The sequence below is a fragment of the Rhinolophus sinicus genome, chromosome 15 (genome assembly GCF_057876585.1).
Source record: "Rhinolophus sinicus isolate RSI-liver-muscle chromosome 15, RSI-T2T, whole genome shotgun sequence".
Classification (NCBI taxonomy): domain Eukaryota; kingdom Metazoa; phylum Chordata; class Mammalia; order Chiroptera; family Rhinolophidae; genus Rhinolophus; species Rhinolophus sinicus.
In genome coordinates this window covers 64,821,712-64,846,392 of record NC_142515.1, presented here as the reverse complement: position 1 = coordinate 64,846,392, position 24,681 = coordinate 64,821,712, and the positions used below count along the sequence as shown (strand labels likewise).

Here is a 24,681-nt window from a genome sequence, read left to right as displayed (position 1 = left end):
ATTACACGTAAATTTCTGCCACGCCCACATACTTTTCTGTGAAGGGGACTAGCTGCTGCCATGACATTCTTATACCAGTCTCTGATCCTCTAAAAGCCTAGCCTAAAACTGGTTCTAAAAGGACTGAGGCTGTGGGAGTCAGAAAAAGCAGGGACACCCTGAGAGCTGGGGCTGCTTTGGGCCAAGTGCCCGGGGGACGGAGGGTGTCTGCAAGCCCACGCCGGCCACAAACTGTTCCAGTCAGCAGATAAAAGTCTGGGCCAGAATGCTCATCCCTTCGCCACCAAGCTCACTTCTGAGTGAGACTACCAAAAGAGAAGCAGCGTGTCCATTTCCGTCCTAGCACAAGCGCCTCATCGCACTGCAGACCAATAAACAGCCTAAAATTTGAGCTAAGTGAGACAGTATTTTCCTCCCATGAGATGTACTGGATTCAAATCCAACAGTGAAAAGTACTGTACACATACTGCTTTCTAAAGGCCATGTGTTCTCAAGAGATTATTTTCAAAAAACAGAACTAAAGAACTTAATAAAAAGTCATGTACCTCTACTGAGAAAATCCTGATTAAGAAATAGTTTCTAATGTCATAACGACAGACTAATTCCCAGAACTAAGAAAAAGAATTCCTTACCTCAGTGTCTTCCTCATCTGAAAATAAACCTTTTTGAGTCTTTGCTTCTGGCAAAAGCTTGAGACTTTTGCTGGAAGGCAGGGTAACCTTTGTTGGGGGGGGAAAAATTCAGAGTTAACAAACAAGACACCTGGAAGTGAGGGTTTACTCAATCATTCACTCCGAAAATGTACTGAGTCTGCTGGGATAAGGCACCGTCCACGTACCGGGGAAGAAATGGGCCATGGGTCTTGGAGCTGTATCAAATTCATTCGAAGAATTAACTCAAAAGGATAAGTGTCATGAGAAAGGATTTAAAAGTTGGCATAAGTTAGGAAAGAAAATAGAAACAGTTCCTTGATAAAGTAAATTTCTCAGGACAAGTCCCAGACACGAGATGGTACAAGCAAGGACATTCCAGGCAGAGGGAACCATGTGAGGAGAAAAGCAAGATAAGCAGAGGGCACATCTGGTGGTTCAGAGAAGGACAGGCTGCCTGCCTCGTACAGTGCATAAATGGGACGGTGGGAGGCCCCAGGAACTGGCAGAGTTCTCAAGCGCTGGAACCTAGGTGGTCAGCAGTAAGAAGGTCAGGGTTTCATAATGTGGACATCACACAAGATGTGCTTTAGAAAGGTCAAGGTGTACAAGATGGCATAGGGAAGGGAAAGCAGCCAGAACTGCTTAAAGACTGAGGGGGAGGCATCCCACTGGCCAAATACAGGTCAATCTGAGCATCACAAAAAATAACGATGCTCACAGATTATAATACATGAATAGAGAAGCCAGGATCCTATAACGATACTAAAAAAGCAGAGAAGAAAAAGTTCTTCTCTTCAGGAAAACGCCCACTAATAAAGGAAGAAAAAATTGCAAGAATTAGAAAAACATTCTTTTGCACCCCCGCAACATAACTGGTTCAGGAAAAGATCATCAGTGAATGTTAGAACAGCTGGGCAAAACCCTAACAACTGCTGAAACTCGGTGGTGGTTATCTGGTTGCTTTTCTTCCAAATTCCTGTGTGTTTGAAGTTCTTCACTATACACTTAAAAGGAAATACTACTGCCCTCTGGATTCCAGAGGAATTAACAAGATGTCTCAAGCAAACACTCCTATGTTCGGTCTTCCCTCCTGCTCACCTTTTCTGCTCTTGTTTTATTTTCATCTGTCTGAGTCACAGCAGCGTCTGGTAAAGCCGCTGCTTTTTCTTTGAACAGATCTCCTTTCTCATCATCAAAGATAGTGGCAGTGGATTTGATTTTGTCTTTAAAAAGATAACACAACAAATTACACGAAGGTAAAAAGTCCCACCACAAAATTCACAGATTAAAAATTCTTCCCTCTCAAAGAATAAATTTTAAAAGTATATCATTTCTTGATTAGTTATCAAGAAATATTAAGTGGACTAGACTGGAATTTTTCAAAGAACACAACAGCAGCTCAGATGAAACACGGGACAGTTGAACCATCTGGTTTACACACTTATCCAAGCAACAACATGTGATGCCTAGAGCAGCTTGGACTGGCATACAAGCTAGAGAGACCCATAGAAAGTAAGATCATTTAATAGTCAATCACTCTAGGAGCTGAGAAATGAGGTTTGGCTTCTACTTTAAAAAAAAAAAAAAAATCAAATTATACAAAAGTATATAAAAGCAAATACTGAAATCTCCCCCATCACCCCATCCCTCCACCCACTGGAAACAGTTTGGTATACATGCTACTAATTTTCCCAAAAGAGATACTAACATATTAACTTCAGTCATTCAATATAAGGCTATAAATGATAACATAACTTGAACAACGGGTCTTACCATTGCGTTTTTCACTTAATGTACCTAGAGTGTCTTGCCATGTCAATGTACATAGACCTCATTCTTTTAAGAGGTCCACAAAATTCCACTGAATGGAAGGACCATAATTTACCCTACTGATGACTACTTGGGCAGTTTCCACCTTTCAGTACCACAAGCACTGCTGCACTGAATGAGGCATGTTTTGCTGAAATGAGGGAGCTGACTCATGAATGTCCCAGGAGAATCAGCTGTCAAAGAAAGCAGCATCAGCTGACCTATGATTGCAAATCAGCTCAGTGACACCCATCACAGTGAGAGCCCTCCCAGCCACAGGAGGCTCTACTGCCCGGACTCACCATCCTTTCAGTTGACCTAGATCTGAGGATTATTGGGCATCCCTTTGCACTCTTTCTAAAATAACTAGGCTGTTATTTCCCTCACTTTCTGTTTCTATCCTTACTTCCCACACCACCTACCACTGAAAAAAGGGGCTGAGAGCACCCACAGAGCAGCACTCTCTGCCAACAGAGGGCTCCTTAGAAATGCAAACTCGAGGCCCCACTCCCCCACCCACTAAACCAAAATCTGCATTTTCACAGCAGTCCTGGGAGTCTGTGCATTAAAGAATTGATGTAGAGGATGATTTCATCAACAAACTAGCTTAAATTTGTAGGGATAAGGAAGGAGGGTACCAACGTGGCCAAGGGGCTGAAAACCCTGTAGTGCTAGGGAAAGCCAAGGTTACCGAGGCTTTCTGGAACACAGTACAGCAGCTGGGAACTAAACAGCTAGCCTGTGGCGTTCTACTCATATAGTTTACTAAGGACTGCAGGAAGAAAGTGTAATTAAAACTTTCTCTGTAATTCCAAAGGTGAGAAGTACAATTCTTGAGCAGATATTACAGGGAACAGATTTCAGCTCTCCATAAGGAAGATATTTCTAGTAATTTGTTTCCAAAGCAGAAAAGATTGATTCGTAAAATAGAGATCTACAAGCGACCATACTATTTAAGTAGAGATGAGACAACTCTAAGACAGGAATACTTGAGGAGGGGTTCTGGTATTGCAAGAGATATAAACTAGAGCAGCTTTATGTCCTTTTTAGGTCAATATTCTTTTTCTGGTAAAGTCCCAGAAACAGGCTGGAACAGATACCTGTCTTGGAGGGTTTGCCAGAGGATGCTGCAAAAAAGTCATCGTCATCATCGTCGTCATCAAAGAGTCCGGTGGGCACTGGGAGGTACGAGCTTTTTCCTGGGGTGGGCTGCTCGGGCTTCTGGGGTTCCTTCAGTGATGGAGCAGAGGTTGTACCAAACATATCAGCATCCCCTGTGGGGACAGGGAGGAGACAGCCAGGCTGTGAGCCAGTGTGTGTGTGTGTATGGGGGGGGAGGGGGGGGAGGCGCCTTCTGACTTTACAGAAAAGGAAAAACCACTACCACCCACCAAGAAATTTTACTTTCAGTTTATTCACAAAACACAGTAACAGGACTCAATAACGTCTATCTTTTTCTGCTAGAGAACATCCCATAATGCCAAGTCACCGGGTCACTCAAACAAATATAAGGGCCAAGGCCACCAATTTCTAAAAAAATAGCAGCCAATCCCAGGAAATGAGCTTTCTTTTCTATAATCTGTCCCATGCCCTCTGAAGCTCCTCCTCCTCTCCAGCCAGCCCTTAGAAGATGGCAATTTTAAAAATGACAAAATGATACTAATACAGTTTTCAAAAAACAAACCCTACATGATGATACCTAAAAATACAGAAACTGCTCCTGCTGGGATTTTCTTTCCAGGTTTAGAGGATGAAGACACTAAAATGAGAAAGAATAAGAGATCCATTTCAACAAAGAAATTAACTTTCCTTGTTAAATGTACCTTCCTAAAATATGTACAACACAACACACACTTAATAAGAGACCTTTTAAAACTAATTTTCCCTAAAAGAGCCATTTTAAAGTTCCTTAGTATTATCTTTTCTACCGATGTCATGACATTTTTCTTGGTACTAATGTCATCTCAGCTGTGACTCCCATGGAAGATCAGTGTGACTCTGGGCAGACAAAAGGAGTGGGGCTGGCCGGGGAGGCCAAGGAGGATGCAGGGATGAGGTGGGAGGGGCCGAGCAAGCAGGGCTCTTCCAGTGCCCACTCTACCCATTTTTGTTGGTGAGACGAACAAACAAAAAGAACAGCAAAAAACCTGAGACAAAAATGAAAAAAATCAAGACAGAAACAGGATAGGGGGAAACTAGGCAAATCACCGATGCCAAAAAGTGGAGATCAGGCACCACAGGACAATCAAGGCAGCGTCTGAACGGTCCAAAATCTGATGACTCGTGGCCTGGGGAGACCCAGTTGCTTAAAATAACTAATTCCCAATTCCCAAGAACTACCACAGGCCTAAAGCAATAAAATTTGTAATTTAAAAAATTTTTTTAGGTGTGTGTGCCTTTTAAAAACTCCACAGATATGATGCACAATGGGCTGAGGAATTATTGATCTCAAATTTATATGCAGAATTTTACAAGTGTTTCTTTCAGTTAAACTTGATTAAATTAAAATGTGTTGCTAGGGTATTTTTCCTGTTTGACTTTTTATGAATTCTCTAAGAGGCAAATTGTGATGTGGGTTTACAGATAACACTCTTTATTTTTTCCAAGACATGAATTAGTGCAAATAAACTACTTTTAACTAGACTGAGGTAAATACAACAGCTTCCTGCCTGACAAAGAAACAAGGCTTGGGAACAACTCCAGGGACTCCCCCTCCTAATGCAAAGTAAACAGTTTTGGAAATCTGGGCACAATGAAGCACAGCCAGCCTCTATCTGAGCTTACCTTCACTAGCTGGGGTTCGAGCCTCTCGGTCCTGAGGGGCTTCCCTGAAGAGGTCACTCTGGTTGTAATGAAATAGACGACACAGAATTCAAAAACACAGTAGAAAATGTCACTGCCTTTGAGGCTTTCTAAAGAAAAGTACCTTGTAAAGTTTAAAGGTACATATTTGCTGTCCTGCCTGAAAATCAGTTGCAAAGTGAAGACTATGGCAAAATCAGACCCTTAAAGAATTTAAGTCTGTCCAGAAATTAAATACAAACATGGAAGAAGACAATAGATAAGAAACAATTGCCTTATGAAGTAAATTATTCACTATTAACAGCTCCACATCCTCTCCCCACCTAACAAAGGGCATTAGGATACAGTATTTTCTCACTTTGTGATTCTTAAACACAAATCTCCCCAAATATGAAAGAGGTAACTTTCAACTAAGAAGCCACTTTTTTCCCTCCTAAAGGAACAAGATGTATTTCTTTCTTATGTACCCTTGACACAGCTATGGAGAGCTTCCAATTACCCCTGACTCACCTCCTCATCCTCATCGTCAAAAAGCCCCTTCCCTCCACTGAACAGGCCACCTCTCGAGCCAAATGGTGAGAAGTCTTCATCAGTCAGCTTGGGGGGTGAAAACAAACTCTCTTCTTTATCTGGCAAACAGAAAGGAATGTTTTGCAGGGAGAGTTAAAGATAGGGTTGGTACTTAAATTCCGGGGTTTAGCCTTTGCAACATCTCCAAAATTGGCATAGAGTTTATCTAACCATATGTAACAAGGGGTATTTAAGTGCTGGCAGTCTGAGAAATTTCTAACAAAAACTCATTGAACAGTCCACTGAATCCCTTAAAAGACTCTCCAGGTTCCCACCTTAAAGTCTGGAAATGTCTGGAGCAGGGTAAATTCCATAGGTGATCCCTTTAATCTAGATTTATGTCTTCTGAAGCAAGTATATGGTGACTGCCATTCAGAAACACCCCACCACGAATTTGGGGGAAGGGCAGGCTAAACAAAGAGATTTGCAGATTGCTCAGTCACAGGTGGAAATGTAATGGGCATTATTGTTTAACATGACAGAGCCTGGTATATTCTTTATTAAAAAACATATGTAGAGCTCCGCCCTCTACAGCTAAGATTGTGAACAACAGCTCTCCCTGGAGCTGGGCTGCCCTGAGCCACTGTGGGCTGCCGTTGGCTACTGTGTGCTGCCCATGAGCGGCCGGTGGCCAGGATGAGTAGCCAGCAGCCAGCGTCAGCAGCCAGTAAGAACTGCCATGAGCTGCTGTGTGCGGCCAACCGATGAAAGGCGACCGACTGCCTGGGGGGGGGGGGGGGAGGGGGAGGATGGGCTCATAATACCAGCATGGGCCAGGGAGCTGTGTCCTACACAACTAGACTGAGAAACAACGGCTTGAACCAGAGTGGAGGGAGGTTTGGGGGGGGGGGGGAGGCAGAAGGGGGAAAAAAAACACAAAAACATGCTCAAGACCCCTAGTTTCTATATTTGAAGAGAATTTTGGAAAAACAGCTAATGATCACTATAAAATCTAGTAATTCAAATCCTCACAGAATTTTCTTCCACACCCATCTCTCCTCCCAGCACCCAAAGCATGCTTTTAAATGCTCTGTAGCATGAATCGAGACATAGGCACCATTGCATCTAAAGTGGCACTTTGAATTACGCAAGCAATATCCTGAGTTAAGAGCCTCCGAAAACACCAGAATTGAGGGAAAGGCCTACCATCTGCGGGGGTTCTCCTTTCGTTCTTCTCTCTTGGTGTCTTCTTAGGTTTTGCTTCTGGAGATAAAACTTGAAGAATATGTCACAGTTTTAACCACACTCAGTCTACACTTCGTATTTATCTACTGATCTTTCACAAACATGTGAGCCACCCTCATGACTCCCAAGCTCAGAGAAAGCCACTGAACTTTGTCTCTCAGCTCCACCGGAGCCCTTCAGCCAGTGCCTTACCATAGCAGGCACTCAGTTTCAGCTTACATACCAGGGTCACGTGCATACCAAGACCGCACTTGCTGAAAGAATTATCCTGCCATTTTCCCATCCTGCTAAATCACTAGAACATACTGTCCAGTACATTTTCATTTAGTCAAGATATGGGAGTAAATATTAAGGCAGAGATTCTGAATCTGGGGCCCATGGTTCCCTGGGGCATCCACCAATCCCCTGAAGTTGCATATACAATGTTATATAAATGTGCATTTTTCCTGGGAGGTCCACAATGTTCAGTTATTAAAGAATCTGAAGTCAAAAGAAGAACGAGAAGTACGACGCAATCCTCTTGTGCCTTAGTAAAACTAAACGGGGAACTTCACCCATTTAGTCAAGCTCTGCGGAGGGCCGCACTTCCCCGTAACTCATCTGGGGATGTACCTGTTCGGTCTTCTGCCACCTGGCTTGCAGCATCCCCTCTGATCCGGGCGGCCAGCTCATCAGCAAATGACGTTGGTCTATTTCTTTTCTACAGGCAGAGGAGACCAAAAGAATCACCTTTTTATAACATACCAACTATTACAGTTTACTTTGGAATACCTAACAAAATTGTGTAAACAATGGCAACAATATTGGACTGATAAAATAGGATTTAACTAAATGGATTGAAATACATGCACGCTATACAGACCACCTGAGAGACAGGACCTGGTGTCCCTTCAAAGGGACATCCTCCATATTTCCTTATTTTTTTAAAAATTCATTAAATACTTGTTTGAAGAGCTAGATAAGAAAACCACCACGAGGTGCTTGGAGTGGGGAACGAGGAAGGATTATTGGGGTCTTAAACTCTAGAACTGAATATATTTTGAATGATCTGACTTGTGAAATTGTAACATTTGAAAGAGAAATTAACACCTATAAGGCAACTTGGGATACTCAACGCTTATGTTCAAAAGTATAAATGGAAACACAAATGTGACATAAAATAAGACAGTTACAAATATAAAGTACAATAGAAGGAATGAGTCTTAGGTACCACTTCCAAACCTTGCCGAAAGATACCAAGGTTCAGTCTCTCTTACAGGTCTAGTGTTTTCTCCGAGGTCCTCAGTATCTTCCTCCTCCTTCTCAGAGTCAGCAAAAATGTCACAACCATCATCATCCTCTTCCTCATCACTCATCTGTGCAGTGTGCTAAGGATATAAACCACCAGATTAGAGCTATTAGATAAGTTCATCGAGTTGAAAAAGAGACAGTGCCACTTAGCCTTTAGGCAAAACGGTACTCGCTTGTTAAATGATGATGATGATGAAGCAAAAGTTACGAGCAGTGCAGGTGCTAGAACAAGACACACAGGTTTACTGCCAGTGCAAGAAAATAACAACAAAATACTGGAATATTTAAAATGTCACTAGAGAAAGGAATAAACTAAGTTTCATCTTATCATAATAATACTAACAGTTAAAAGGAACAAGCTGCAACAACTGGTGAGATATCCAAAGCATCAAGTGAAAAAACTGTGTGATAAATCCAGCATGATACCTGGCACCCCCCTTGGCCCTACACCCTTTTCATGGAGGCAGAAATACTTGTAAAAGCAAAGAAAAACACTTGGAAAGATACACTCCCAGATAATAACACGAATTACTTCTGGAGAGTGTGAGAAGATGAGGGTCACAGGGCTCAAACTAAGCTTTATCTATTAAGTTTTAATTTTTATAAAAGCAGCCACTGGTATGTATAATTTAAATTTTTTTAAATGTTTAAATCAATATACTGTGCCATGCACTATGCTAAAATCCTTAGAACTCTGAGGTTGGCTGTGGCACACAAAACCAGTCTATTTTCAATGGATAAGCAAATGCTTTTGATCACTATAGTATACTATTTCAAAAACTGCCTAAGTTTATGGGTCTTAATAGTAAATTCCACAGAAGGAGATATGGCTTGGTTATTAAAATTATAGAGACGAGTGACATTTGTGAATACAACTGGGAAAATATAAGTACCAACCAAAAAGTACCAAATCCTTCATTTAATAGTCAAAAATTTTTATGAAAAAGTATTTCCCAATTAGGAAACTCAAATGCAAATTAGGATGATATCAATATACCACTGTACATATATTATGGTGGCAAAAATCATAATCACAGTGCTGATAAGTGCAGGAAAATCATTACACAGGATCTGTAATTTAGAATGTCCATCAGACAGTAATATCAAGAGCCTTTAATATAACTCTACACTACCTCATTCCTAAGGAAATAGGTCACAGATTTTATTTTTGAGATAATGATACATTCAGTATTTATGTAGGAAAATACTGAATGTATCATTATCTCAAAAATAAAATCCTGAAAATAAACTATTTCCCATATACATATGGAGACTACGACAGTATCATATATCATTTGCTTAGAAATACAGAAGTTTAGAAAGCAAATTACAAAGACTATTTAAAATGACAAGGAAACACTTATGTTAATGTAAAATAGCAGAAAATAAACTATACGTATTATGAAAAGAATATATCCTTAGAAAGGTCCCCCAAAATTAATACAGCGATACTAAAACAGTAAGATTAGAAGATTTTTCATCTTTTGAGTGGTCCTTAACGTTACTGCTATATTGTCTCAAATTTTAAAACAGGGGAGAGGGTGCAATTAGTTCAGTTTGGGTAACCAGGACTTCTTTTAGAGGCTCTGTTTCTCAATTTTGTTTTTCACTTTTTTGTTTTCTAAGAAAAATAAAGACAAAATATAAAGCAAAATTGAAAAATAATATACAAGGGGTAATAGCATCAAAACATGAAATGCTTGGGGCCGGCCCGGTGGCTCAGGCAGTTAGAGCTCCATGCTCCTAACTCCGAAGGCTGCCGGTTCGATTCCCACATGGGCCAGTGGGCTCTCAACCACAAGGTTGCCAGTTCAACTCCTCGAGTTCCGCAAGGGATGGTGGGCTCTGCCCCCTGCAACTAAGGTTGAACACGGCACCTTGAGCTGAGCTGCCTCCCGGATGGCTCAGCTGGTTGGAGTGCGGGCTCTCAACCACAAGGTTGCCAGTTCAATTCCTTGACTCCCACAAGGGATGGTGGGCAGCGCCCCCTGCAACTAGCAACGGCAACTGGACCTGGAGCTAGCAACAACAACTTGAAGCTGAACAGCACCCTCCACAACTGAGATTGAAAGGAAAACAACTTGACTTGGGAAAAAAAAAAAAAAGGCCTGGAAGTACACAGTGTTCCCCAATAAAGTCCTGTTCCCCTTCCCCAATAAAAAAAAAACAAAAAACAAAACAAAACAAAAAACACATGAAATGCTTGAAGGAAAACTGGTTGTAAACATGAATAAATCCTTATTGTCTCATAAGTCATTCAAAAGTAATTTTAGTATGTATTTAGTATATCTGCTATGCTTCAATTAACATTTAAAACTAAAGTCACTTCAATACATGAGCCTTACCCGGTTTTGCTCATTGTCACTATGATTGGCAAAATCTCCATCTGACTCCTTTAAGGGAAAAAAAAGGCTTTGTTGTTAAAACAGGTTTTACTCAGAAGTACCGAAATGATTTGGGGGCTAGTTTTTGGGGCTAGTCAACAGTCAGTTTCTCTACTGGTCACTGGGTACCTGAAGTGACAAGTACAGGTGAGATGGGCAGCTGCCAACATGGCCAAGGGCTGCTCCAGTGAACAGGTAACTTTGGTGGTTAATTGAAACATCTGTAAGAATTTGTTCATATCTATCTGCACTACCATCTCTAACCTTTGGGCTTAAAGCAAGAGTTGTACATTTAATTAACTAAATTACCCAAAATTGATTTGTGTGATTTTTACATTTTTGGACTCCACTCCTCTAAATAGGATAACTACTTCATCAGGCCCCAGAGGGAACACCAGTAACTGCCACCTCCAATCATGTCAAGAGTTGTATGAATGGCTAAAAGCAAAGGATTCAGCTCATGACCATCCGTCACAGCGAGGTTATTAAGAAAAGGTATTTTCCCACTGGTAGGTGTTTTGTTTGGAGGGCTGACTGAAGGAGGGGACTGTGCAGAAGGCAGAAGAGAGAAGTACACGCATACAATACTGTCTCCTTTTAGAAATCCACACGCAGAATTAGCCTTCAACTGTCACTGCCCTTTGTAGTAACAAATATTCCATCTAAAGGGACAAATCCAGATACAACAGTGGTCAAGGTCCACAGACCTGGAGACCCCAGAGCAGGGGTCAGATTACGCTCTGTGGGTATGAAGATGCTAGAAGCAGCAACAAAGCTAGACATAAGTGGATGCTTTGAGCATTCTTCTCTCTAGGAGGCTTTATAATAAAAGCTTCAAATGTGGACTTTTTTCCTAGAATTATTCAAAAATACAAATTACTCAAAAGACTATCGTAGGCAGAGAGCAATTCTACCAAAATATCTACACTGTGCCCCTCAAAACCTATTGGTAAAAACAGGATTTGCTGGGGAGGTGGAAGAGGGAAATGGTGAAAGGGATTAAAGCAGTTTTCCAGTTCTTGTACGCAAGACAAAACGGAAATCTAATCCCAAGGAGAAAGCTTGAGAATACAGCTTCTATCACTGTTAAAAGACTTACGAAAACAGACTGAATCAGAGCTATGTTATTTACTTGGCCTGCTCAACACACCCTGAGTTGCCTGCCTATCATGGCCTGGACGCACGATGCAGCCCTTACCTCTTCGTTCTCTTCTTCGCTGTCCACAATGCTACCACGATCGCTGCCTACTGACCCTTCTGTTTAGAAGAAAAATTAGGGTTATTGCCAATATTCATAAGAAAATGTGCTTATTTAGTTCCTTCTCAAAATCATAAACCACCACATATCAGCATCACAGAGATTTTGATAAAACTATATTATACCATTAACTGGAATTAAAAGTATCTTTACTACAGTGCGGAATAAAATATTTAGATAGCCTCTACGTATCTCCCAAGATACTAATTACAAAAAAATTTATTAATTACAATGGAAAAAACTGACATCTTCAAAGATGTCACAGTAGTGAAAAGCGAAGATAATTTTTTTTTTTTGGACGGCTAAATGCAGTGAGTGATCCTGAATTGAATGCTAGACCAGAAAAAAAAAAGAGACTGTAAAGGATGTTATTGGAACAACTGGCAAAATTTGAGTATGACTGAGGATTAGCCAATAGTATTATGTAAAATTTCCTGACTTTGACAATTATACTGTGGTTATATAAGAGAATGTCCTTGTTCACAGAAAATATACAGAGAAATATTTGGGAGTAATAGGGCATGATGTCTGATTGATGACTCTCAAATAGGTTCAGAAAAAAATATTATGTGTATCTGTTCAGAGAGAGAAAACAAATGTGGTGAAATGTTAACCAGTAAGCCTGGGTGAAGGGTGTGTGGGAGTTCTTGGTACTACTCTTACAACATTAATGTAAAGCTTGAAATTATTTCAAAATAAAAAGATATAAATGTTAAAAGTAACAAAAATATTTGGTGTAAAAGAGTACCTTCACTAGACAGCTCTCCAAGACCCACGTCTTCCTGCTCCATGAACAGCTTTGACCCAATCAAATAAGGTAAAGGACGATCAATGTACAGATCCTGCAAAACATGAAAGGGAATCAGCCATTAAAGATTTAGGTTGCAAAGTAACATTAAGTTTCCCATTTGATATTTTATTTCATCTGACTACCCCAAACAAGTTACATGATAAAAGGGGACACTAAGAAATACAGCAGGATTAAAAGTACAAAAAAAAAAATCATTGATTAAAAAAAAGTCAAATCTTTGGTAAAGATGGCAAAGTGAAGCTGAATCATACAGCATCTCCTTTCTTAAGAACCTAACTATATTAACAAAAGTGGCAAAGCCTGCACACCATTTACCAGCAGTAATCAGGGAGAGGGGCACAAATTCACAGCCACATGGGGCACTTCAAAGCACAACTTCAACAGAAGGAGGACCTAGAAAAGAACCAGGAACTCTGGCAAGCTCTGATGACTCCGAACTCCCCTTCCTCCCCTAAAAAGCTGCACCACTGAACAAAAGTCAACCACTCAACCTATGAGTCCTGAGTCCTGAGAAAACCCAAATGGTTTTCTATAACTATGAGAAGGCAGGTGGGAATGTGCAGGCTTGGTGGAGAAGGCATGGCCAAAAGGTCACTAACACAGCACAGAGGGTATGCAGCGCTCCTTTGCATGGCAACAGCGCAAAGCAGAAGACTGAACAGACCACAGGAAGCGCAGACTACATGACAAGAAACACAAGGGCAACTGTGCGAATATCTATAGTCCACATCGTGAATGCAATGTCTAAAAGTCTGATGAGAACTTTTCTGGGAGAAAAAATATCTCAGAGAATAACAGCATCCCGAGAGGTTCACACTGTATAATTTAGAGAACTGAAGTTGGTAAAAGACGACCAGATGATAAAACATTGGATGAGATAAAGGCGACTGTACAGGATAACACATGTTGGAGATCCTTGCATTTCAGTCCCCTACTCCTAAGTCCCACCCATCACACACATTAAAAATTTAAGGACAAGAAAGCACTCCCCCCACCAGGACAACCTCCCATCTCCACTGCTGAGGAAAAGCTCACTTGTTTTCTGTGAGGCATGACCCTTTGGCCATAATATCTCTTCCTTATCAAACAGACTCTGGGGGACAAGGGAGAATAATTCTATGCTTCACACAGCATAAAGTTTGGGAAGCGTAATGTAAAGGTTAAAGATACAATAGCAACCAATTTAGTGCAAAGAAAAGGAAGTGGTAATTGGGCTGACTGCTCACTGACTCAGAAGGCCTTCAAAGTGCTCCTGTAAAACAGAAAGTGGTGTGTGACTTGGAAGTCACAAATGTGGCCCAGGGTCCACTGCTGACTTCTATATCCCTACAGTAAAAATACAAGCCATCAAGTGTCCCAGTGCTAAAGGATCAGCCCCAACCCGTGCGACACTGGAAGCACAAACTGGAAGAGAAATGTCAACCAAATAAACGACTAGAAGAGTCTGGGTTTGTGGCACGTTTCAATTCCTGAGGCACCTGCGTATCACAAGGACTTTCAAAAGCAACACAGCAGCTTTTGTGTTTCTCCTGAGTGAATCTGTGTTGCCACTGTCTCCTTTCGCAATCTGAGAGACAGTAACAGTAAAGCAATAAATACCTGTTAGGCTAATAGTCTGTTCATACACAAGCATAGCAGCTTTATCATAATAGCCAAAACCTGGAAACAACCCAAATGTCTTTCAATACTTCTAGTCTCCTTTAACACAAACTACAGAATTTCAGGTTCTGAACAACCTCCACCTCTCATTAGCCTTCTCATCCTTCAAAACCCAATTCAAGCCTCATCTTTACCCTAATTTCCCCAGCTAGAGGTCAGTTTTCTCTCAGAGCACTTATGATGGTGACTCATAAAAATGTCTCCCCTCTCCCACCATCTCGAGGTCATAAGCATCACGAGAGTAGGAACCCTGCTCTAACTCCGTACTGCCCTCACTGGGCACGCTACTTGTGCCCAGTAAGTGCTCAACATGCGAGGAGAGCAGATCTTTCTGATGGAGTAAACGCGAGACTGCTAAGTGGCATGTCCACTTTCTAGAAGTAAAGTGCATATTTTACTAATTCTGTATCCAAATACAGTTCGCAAAACATAACAGGTGTAACAATAAGTACCTGGATCAAATGTCTTTACCTTTGGTTCAAGGATCAGCTCTACCCTCTCATTAGCATCCTCTTCTTCAGAGTCGGAGTTTCCTGCTTTTATATCGAGTTGCTCAAATGCACTGTCCAACACTTGTAAACCATAGTTCACAGCCTCCTGAACTTTAGGAATCAGATCTACTTCTTTCTGTTCCCGAGTCTTCTCCTACAAAAAAAAACACTGTTCAGCGTGGATCGCCAATATATTGATATAACCATAATAAAACACTGCAAATGTTCTCTAAGGCCTGGACTTATGCTCCAAAAAATAAAAATAAAAAAATTCTTAATTAAAATGTAAACAAAAGTCAGATTCTGCCTCCACACAGACTTTGGAGTTAAGTTTTCAATCCTAAGTTTGTCACTTTCAGGACATGGATCGAAGTACCTAAGGTCCCAGAGCTCCAGGTTCATTGTCCTCAGAAACAAAAGCACTCCTTTGTGCTGGTTCAGCCAGACAACTTGGGTGAAAGTACACTAACCATGGATGGGACATCACAAGCCCTCAAATGGCACTTCCTTCCCTGCTACTGGAGGAATGAAGAGCCTAGACTTTTAGCTTCACCATGACGATATCCCACTAATCTTGGTTAGTGATCCTTTGGACAATGTTAGGAATAAAGACTTAGAAGAAAATACTCCAGCCAGAGATGTCATGTTTCAATTATAATTCAAAAACAACTGGAAAATTACAGTTATTTTATCAATTTGTTTCAAACCAAGAGAGGGTCAGTTTCATCTCTAATCTATCCCATCCATCACCCCAGAACAATGCCCCCCCCGCAGAAGTCTGTGCATGTCACCAACCTGCTGAAAATATTCCACAGGTCTCCATTTCCTACCACAGCAGCTCTCAATGACAGCCCCTTCACACACTCAACTGTGACCCATCAGTTGTCAAAAATGTTGAAAAAGAAATTGTGTCATTTCCCCTCTTCACAAATATCCCAGAAACTGATACATACTTATAGAAAGAACCCAACCATGCAGTGTTTTCAGGGCCAACAGGGAAAACCCTACGAACATTTTACACTTTTATGTCAAGTATGGGAGTCTTTCTAAGTGAGCTTTTTTGTTTGGGCTGCATCTTTTTAATACTCTGGTAGGCCTCGTTCTAGTTAAATAGCTAACACTGTAAGTGTGTGAAAATACATTTGTGAAATAAATATACAGTGACTTTTTAAAAACAGTTCACTAAACACTTTCACTTTAAAATTGAACCTGACTTGGTGCAACTGGATACCACTGGACTTCAGTGGTTAGCAAATCCTGGAGTACTATTAAAAATAGTACTATTCAAACCTTCTTATTTTAAAAAAGTTTGGAAATAGGGAGAACTGTAGCTGGTTTCTAATATCCTTTCCTAGTCTGACAGCTTCATATATGACAAGTAACAGTAACTGATAAAAGACCAACTTTTTCAAGTGATTTAATAATTAGAGCTGATTGAATAATTGAATAAATTAGAACTGATTCAAGGCTACTCCCATAACAATCGTACACATATTCCACTGTGCTTTCCTGAGTGGGAAGAAAAGGGTACACATTCTGCCAGAGTGCTAGAAAGTTAAGATCCTTTATCTGTGCTTTGGCCTATGATGAGAACTCTGGAAGAATCCATGAAGCCACAGGGGGAAAGGGAAGGACTGCTGCCCCTCAGCTACTTAGCCCACTTTCGGAAGCCCTCCAGCATCTGCCCCTCACCCCTCTACCTTCCTCTTATCTAACCTCCAGGATTTTGCACTAAGAGTCCAGAAAATGCCAGGAACATCCCCCAACTGGGAACCACAGCTCACGGCATTCTCTCCTGCTGAAATGGCCTTACAATCTGGCCCTTCTTTGCTTACCCAGCTCACACCTCATCATGAAGCCTTTCTCTGCTATCTTACCCCTGAGCTCTTTCTCTTCTGAACTTCCAAAACAGTGAGTAGCCATGCACCTGACACACTGTGTCCTGTCGCCCCAACCAAGACTGTAACCTTTGTGGGGGCGAAGTCTTTCTCCAAGTCACCAGCTCCCTGAAACCTTCCTACTCCATAAATGTTTACTGCACAGTCTATATTCTTTGTACCAACACATCCTATGGCATGTAGGAGGCACTCAAACGTGTGTGAACTAATCCAGGTTCCATCTTACTGTCGTTTTTAACTGGCAGGGATAAGGATCACAGTCTTCAAAGAATTCAAACTACAGCCCAACCCCAGGCCTGTTCCTGAATAGCTCTCAAGGTAACAGCGTTTTTTGTATTTTTTAGGGAGGGGGAAGGAGAAGAGGTGGAGGAAAAGAAGAAAAAGAAAAAGACAGAGACCAATGAGGCCAGCAAAACCTAAAACATTTACTAACTGGCCCTTTACAGAAAAGCTTCGCTGAACTGTGCTCTATCCTGAAGCCAGAATTCAGGATCTTTACTACATATTTCTTAATACAGTAAATTTCAGAGGCAAAAAGGGTTCGACTATTGGGCTATGAGGAGCAGCCCTCCCCATGTCCCCCCACATCCCCCCACCCCCTCCAACCACATTACAAACCTCCACCACTTTTCATCTCTAAGTCAGGAACTCAACAGAAGAGTGATCTAATACAAGTACCTGTTCTGCCTTTTCTGTCACAGCCTTGAGGACTGGCTCCTCCACCTCTTCATCATATACACGCTAAATATGGAAGCAAATAGATTTTTAAATGGTCAGAACATCATTTTGAATAAGTCACAGTGTAAGAATACAAAATTAAAAATGACATAGACAAGGAAGAAATGATTATTTGACAAATAGCTGAAGCGACTAGTTAGGGATAAAAAGAAAAGTACAGTAGTCAATTCACCAAAAATTAAATTAAGGAAAAAAAAAGATACAAATGACTGGGAAACATAAATAGAAGTTCAACCTCATTGTTGACTAAGGAATCACAAAAACAGTCAGCTACACCAGTTTTCACACCTTTTTGTTTAACCTAATATTTAATGCTGACGGGGCAATGATACAGGTAACTCGAATGTGAGGCTAATGAGAATGTCAACTGGTAGACCTTATCTACTAGGTAATAAGAGCTTTAATATTTTGAGCAATAGAAATGGTAAACGTTATTTTCATTCTTTTACTTAAAATGGTTGGTAAATTTTTATTACCCTATTTATATGAAAACAGGCCTTGCCCACCAATGATTTGCCAGAAGGCCAGGCGTTTGACGGACCCATGGGCATGGAAGGCAGGCTTCTCTTTTCCAATAGAGCTATCACTCCAGCAACTCACCGTGATTTCCTGTTATTTTTAAAGTACTTATTGTCTTATAAACTCCCAAAGTAAAATATGCTTGTTATAAACAATGGGGTGATGAAAATGTTCTGAAATTAGATACTGGTATTGGTTATAACTTTGTGAATATATTAAAACGTACTAACTTGCACACCTTTTCAAAGGGTAAATTTTATGGAATGTGAATTGTATCTCAATTAAAATTAAAAAGTCGATATAAATGTATATGGAAAAGAGATACATTTAAAAATATTTCCCTCCCCATTTCCAACCTAACCCTTGGAATAACTAAGTTAATCTTGGTGTGTGCTCCTCTGTTCCCTGTAGCTCTTACACAAATATAAATAGATGTTCGCACATATTCAGAGTTCTTCCACCCTTCCTACTCTTAAATAAAAAGCTACTCATCCTATACACTCTTCTCTGTTCCATTTTTTCACTTAATGTCCTCATAAGCCACTTTCTAGGTCAATGCATATAGATTTGACTTAATCTAATATCTGCATAATATTCTATGGTATGAACTCAACCATAATTAATTCAAGAGTTCCCTATTGGTGAAGATTAGGAGATTTTGTTTTTCCTCTTGTAAACAAACTGCTGTAAACATATGCACACACATATTCACAGGCCCTGGCCCTTTCATTTTGATCGGCTTCCCAAAATAGGACTACCAAGTCAAAGAACATAACTGTTCTTTTAATCTTAATAGCTCGTTCCAGATGACTGTCAACAAATGTATAAAAACTCACACTGTCACCAACAATGTATTCAAGTGCCCATTTCCCAAACCTTTGCCAACAGACGTTGTCCACCTTTTTAAATATCTGCCAATCTGATCAGACAATGTTGTTTTCAAATGTCCATATCTTCTGACCCCAGAATTCTACTTTGTGAAATTTAGCTCCAGGAAAAACAATCATAAACACAAACAATGAGATGCTCCTGGCATCACAATTTACAGTATAAAGTCATGAACACCAAAGTTGTAATTCTATGCATTCCAGTCAAAACCCTAATAGGATTTTCTGTGGAACTTCGCAAGATAATCCTCAAATTTACACAGGAGCATAAAAAGCCAAGGATAACCATAACAATTCTGAAAAAAAAGAAATCAGGACTTGGCCTAATAAGACTTATTAGAAATCTATTGAAGACTGTGATACTGGCATACAGCCGATAAACATAATAAAAGACAGAGGCCAGAAACAGACCCACAATTACATGTAAGCCTGATTTCATATTCACATAAACACATGCACATGGATGTGTTCATACACGAAAGTCAGTAAGGAAAAGAACTATACAATAAAGGTTAACCATATGGAAAAAGAAGAGGCTCTACCTCATACAGCACGTACGCATTCATACACATCCACACTTACATACTCCCCAGGGATGGAGAAGAAGGCAGATACAAAGGAGCCCTCGCCCAAACTGTTTAGAGTTAAAAAAAAATGGGGAGTTGTTGACCTTAAAACAAATACGGCAGAATATTAAAATCTGTTAATGGAGGGTAGTGCATATTATTAGCATCTGTAGTTATTATGTTCTTTTCTAGACACATGAAATACTTCATTAAAAATTTTGATTTTGAAGGACTATTAAATAAATTATGATGTATTGTAAAATAGAGTAAGATCAATAAAACTTAAGTTCACAAAAGTCTTACAGGCATGTTAAAATACTTATAAAATAGTAAGTTAACATTAAAAGTGCAGGTTGCAAATACACACACACGCACACACACACATCATCATCATCTAGAAAAGGTTAAAGTTAAAAAAAGAAAGACTAGAAAGAAATATGCCAGTATGTTCAATGGTGGGTAAATTGGGTTGGTGGAATTATTGCTGATTTTTGTAGTTTTAATTTTTTTACACTTCAATTTTTTTTTAATCTATGTCAATCTCTTCTACAATGAGCGTTCATTACTTTTATCACAATAAAGGAAAAAAACTTAAAGGCCAATGTCTGCACAGGAAATGGACTTGGAATACATATGCCAAAATGTTGAGCAGCTCCCCTCTAGCTGATGAAATTTCAGATGCTTCTTCTTTTTCCATACCCTTCTAATTGTTCTATAAAGATCAGAAAATTGGGAAGTAATTTTCAAACACAGGAACAAAAAAAGTAAGTAATTCTTAAAACTGAGACTTTATGACATGGCAGCTACCAAGGTTACCTCAGAATTTAAATAGCAAGACCAGGTAATCTGAAAGGTTGAACTTCACACTGAAGTCTGAACAATTCCAACATCCTACTTTTTCTCTTGCTTGTCATTAAAAACTATCACACAAGACAGCAACAGCCTGCAGCTCGAAAGCCAAACATGACACCTAAGAAGCCAACCAGCAAATACATAAAACCCATGGTGTCCTCTGCGGGGGAACAGGACTATGCATCTCAAGTACTCAGTACATGGAGAATAATCCACGCTAACTTCCTTCACCCTCACCAGGCTGAGCTCACAGCTATGAAGTATTTATCATGTGTTTTTTGATCATCTTCAGAGCAGGTAGCCATACTCAGAATTTTTAAATATTTGGGTATTTCCGCTTAAAGCATCTTTTCCTCATTTGGGGAAACATGGTAAAAGGTGAAGGTGGGTAATAGGAGAAAAAGGGAGCAGGGGACTTCTTAACAGATTATACACAGCCCTGCTCCTTTTCATGTATGTGTTCTCTCATTCATTCATTCAAATATTCACTGAGTCCCTATATATCAAGCTTGTGCTAGGCCCAAGGAATAAAACATTTAGCAAAAAATGGGGCTCGATTTAGTAGGGGCATTCGCTGCATCAAATCATATCAATAAATGTAAAATTATAATTGTGGGAAGTGCTACTTAAAAAGTCATTAACTGGGTCACTTAAAGTTTCAGAATGAAATTCCTGAGTTAACAGATTAATGAAGTTTTAAGAACTGTGCTCCCTGCTGATAACATTCTGAAGCACTGTTAATTAGCATTTCTCCTTCTTCAGAGCCCCCTCTGGAGCCTTTCCTAAAGGTACTAATTTCTCTTGCCCTAGAAAATCCTGATTGGTCTTCGGTTTCACTAATTCCGTAATACAGTTTGCAACCCTGTAGCTGCCTCTAAGGTTAATCACTAAAATGCAGAAACCTAACCTGACTTTGAATATCTTTCTAATAAACTACCATGAAACCAAATGGCACCATCATTCAAGCCAGAATTGTAACACATGAGTACCAGTGTCAGGGTTTGAAGGAAGCACAGAAAGAGCCAAATCACTGCCAAATAGATTATCAGAGTTTTAGCCATACTCTCTTCATCGTGCTCTGCCATGAATGGAAACAACATGTGGCATTAGAGGGAGGTCTGGGAAGCAGTTAAATTTGGCAGTGGCAACAGGTGCATCAAGAAAGGAATTCTGATGAACAGGAAGAGGCATAAAGGACTCAGGGGATGGAGAGATGGATGGAAAATAGGGAATCCAAGAAGTGAACAGAAATAAAGAACTATTACCCAAAAAAATCAACCAAAAAGAAAAAAAAAACCACAAAAACTAGATCATGGAAAACTCAGAATTAAGAAAACCTGGACAAAAAAGAAGAGCTGACGAGAAAATCTGAAGACTACAATTCAGAAGTTTATGATGCCCCCTACCCCCAAAGTATCGATCCGATTCCAATTCAGTACCAATGTGGTATGGGCACATCGGGCACAAAAGAAGCCTCCCAACTTTATTCCTTGTCCCATCTAGAGCTGCCTAATATTGACTACAGAATGAGAGCAACAAGTATATTTAAAAGGACTCCAAATTCAGCTTGATGAAAAAGTGACGGGGCAGCATATGCTAGTAAAGTAGAGATGAGAGTTTCGTAAACCACCTCTTTCAATGAAAAAGATGCTCAAGACCAAGCATTGACATTCTCCAGCCAACCAGGATATGACTACAGATTTTACCAGAATACTTGTTATACAAGTATTTTAAACTTACTGGGAAAGAGATCTGTATGACCTTTAAGATCTCATTATTTTACCAATAGTCCCCCCACTCCCCCCAAAAAAAAGGCTAGTGATGGCATTTCAATCTGAACTACTAAAAAACGCACAAACATACTGCATAAGATACCTGCATGACAATATTTGGTCTTCTCTTAAGAATCCAGAATCTTTGGCTTTTTATAATCCTGCAATTTTCAAAATCTTTTCTATTACTTTACATCTAAAATCTTAGGAAACAGCCTGCTTTATTAATTCTCTCTTCTCAAATTAATGCTGACATTCAGGAAGCTAGCCACCCTATGAGACATACAGATCAGTTTAACTAAGCTTCCTCTCCACTTTCATCTCTTACTAGACTCCCCTCATATCACCGGGCTCCAGCCACGCTTGCTTTCTTTCTATTCTGGAATAGAAAACTGTGATCTTTTGTAAGAAGCTCTATCTAATTTGTCTATATATTTCTAGGACCCAGCACTTAACAGAAATTCAATAAATACGTAGACAAAAGTCAAACATGGGTTATGGCCCAGTAATCTATTTAAAGTTGATTCTGTATCATAGGTTCAGCCATCATAACAAAACGTTGAGAATATTCCAAATGGTCACACACATGTCTTTAATACAATTTTATCAGAACAACATGAACACAAGCAATGACTGCAGCTACATGCTGGTGGCCCAGAGTATCAGACAAAGGGCATGGCTCTCTCTACAGAATATTCCGTAACAAGGCTTGTTTGAGGGCCTTGCAATTCACCATAACTGCTGACTACTGCCAAAACTAAAAAGGAATAGAAAGACTAGAATCTGAGTAAATTTTGTTAGATTTTTTTTTTAAGTGCTTAAAAAAAAAGTTTTACTAACTTTTTTAAAAAGGCATTAATCCTACAGAAAGAAGCTTTAATTACTTACCAAGAACCACCACTTCCATCAAAATTTAGGAGGGAAACTACTAATAGATCACTTAATATCACAATGACTCTTGCTCCTCAAAAAAGCATTATTTATAAGTCTGATGTAACTAAGTAACTCACATTCTCAATGAACTGGGTATTAGACAGCATAAGGAAGTCATTGAAGACATTATGTAGGCGACAATCTGTGGCTTTAGTTTCACGAATTAGTCCGTCCACTTGTTTCTTGATTTCATGGGTCCTAGAGATAGTCTGCTGTGAGAATTCCTGTAGAAACTGTAGCAGCTATTTAAAAAAATAAACGTACAGCAGTATCAATATTACATGCATCTATTCTTTGTGTCAAAACAAAAAATGACCCGTTTTCTTTCACCTTTGTGTGTGTGTGTGCTGGAATGTACAAGGGATGCCGCTTTTGTCAATGCTAAGACCAAGTAGCCCTGAAAAATGGCGAAAGCTCATCAAAACAGTGACAAGGAGTCAATGGACACTTGCTGTCTCGTTTCTGGAGGAATTTTAAAGTCCTGTTTGGTTGTCATTCTACAAGGATCACAAAGGGTAAAATAACAAACCCCTTTTAAAAAAATCCTCTTCATATGCGACTTTGGAATCACAGTACTGAGCTTCTTGGACCACCCGCCTGAAGAACCCCACGCCACGATGACCACATACTGGCTTGTCCACCGCCCCACTCGGTCCAGGCACCGTCATGGACTCGCCACACTAGTGCCACAGCAATCCCGCGGCGCGGGGGAAAGCGGTCTGCCCGGCTCAGAAAGAGACCCCGCGTCTGGGCCCCCGTCCGAGTGGGACTCTAAGGGCCCGCCCCCTCCCTAGTGCCTGGGCTCTGCCACGATGAAGTTTTCGGGGGCGACAAAGGATGTGTGTTACAGGACGGCCGGGGTGGAGAATCGGGCTCCAGTCTCCCCCCTCGCAGGCCACGCGTCACCCCAGGCGCCCCCTCTCCCTCCGCTCCCGTTCAGTCCCGGGGACCCGCCGCTCACGCCCGCGTCGGCTGCCAGCGACCAGCTCTGGCTGCCGCGGCGGATTTCCTCCAAAGACCAGGGCCGCTCCCACACCGGCTCGGACGCAGGCGCCCGCTCCTGTTCTGGGATCGCCTGGTTCATCTGCAACGAGAAGGACGAGAAGAGGGGCTGAGCTTCCGGGAGGCAGTCGCCCCGGCCCCGCCCGATCCCAGCCTGCGGTCCTCACCATCCCGGCGGTGCACTTCGGCGGACCTGGGCACCATGCGGGTCGCACCCGCCCAGGCCCGCAGATCTCCAGAAGCTGAGCTTCCAGCCCCGCGGCCCCACACGTGACCTGGCTTCACGTGACCATGTCACACGTGACCTAGCCCTCACGTGACCGGACCTACGGCTCCGCTGGAAGGAAGCTGCTGGATGTAAATTGGGGCTGAGATTTAGGAGGGTTGCAGCTGGGCAGGGGCAGGGAAGCTGGAGGAAGGAGGGGTGCTGACACCAGGGGGCGCTGAAGGACTGGGGTGGGCCTGGGTGCCCTTCAACCGGAGGGCGCAGGTGATTGCACACGATTAGCCCTGGAGCGCGCTACTAGCCCCTCGCGTCTCAAGACAGGAACGACTAGCCTCCAGGCTTTAGACGTCGGGGGGATGTGGGCACCCCTTCCTTG

General features: G+C 41.1%; 1 protein-coding gene across 7 annotated transcripts in view; it reads right to left on the bottom strand.

The window, feature by feature from the left end:
* LOC109437160 (WASH complex subunit 2) overlaps nt 1-24,386 on the bottom strand; it is a 51,141-nt gene extending 26,755 nt beyond the window's left edge. For 5 of the 7 annotated variants that reach the window (XM_019716166.2, XM_019716168.2, XM_019716170.2 and 2 more), the window contains exons 1-17: nt 24,247-24,386; nt 24,039-24,161; nt 23,155-23,319; nt 17,489-17,551; nt 14,893-15,066; nt 12,700-12,793; nt 11,892-11,950; nt 10,655-10,702; nt 8,276-8,386; nt 7,632-7,719; nt 6,981-7,049; nt 5,775-5,893; nt 5,247-5,304; nt 4,162-4,221; nt 3,563-3,736; nt 1,752-1,876; nt 633-719 (exon numbers count right to left, since the gene is read on the bottom strand). In XM_019716166.2, the coding sequence (XP_019571725.2) occupies nt 633-719; nt 1,752-1,876; nt 3,563-3,736; nt 4,162-4,221; nt 5,247-5,304; nt 5,775-5,893; nt 6,981-7,049; nt 7,632-7,719; nt 8,276-8,386; nt 10,655-10,702; nt 11,892-11,950; nt 12,700-12,793; nt 14,893-15,066; nt 17,489-17,551; nt 23,155-23,319; nt 24,039-24,161; nt 24,247-24,249 (1,620 nt within the window). In that variant the 5' untranslated portion in view covers nt 24,250-24,386. The remainder of the gene's footprint in view (nt 1-632; nt 720-1,751; nt 1,877-3,562; nt 3,737-4,161; nt 4,222-5,246; nt 5,305-5,774; nt 5,894-6,980; nt 7,050-7,631; nt 7,720-8,275; nt 8,387-10,654; nt 10,703-11,891; nt 11,951-12,699; nt 12,794-14,892; nt 15,067-17,488; nt 17,552-23,154; nt 23,320-24,038; nt 24,162-24,246) is intronic. The other 2 variants (XM_019716167.2, XM_074337275.1) reach the window with 2 other exon arrangements.
* Nucleotides 24,387-24,681: the final 295 nt, after the last annotated feature.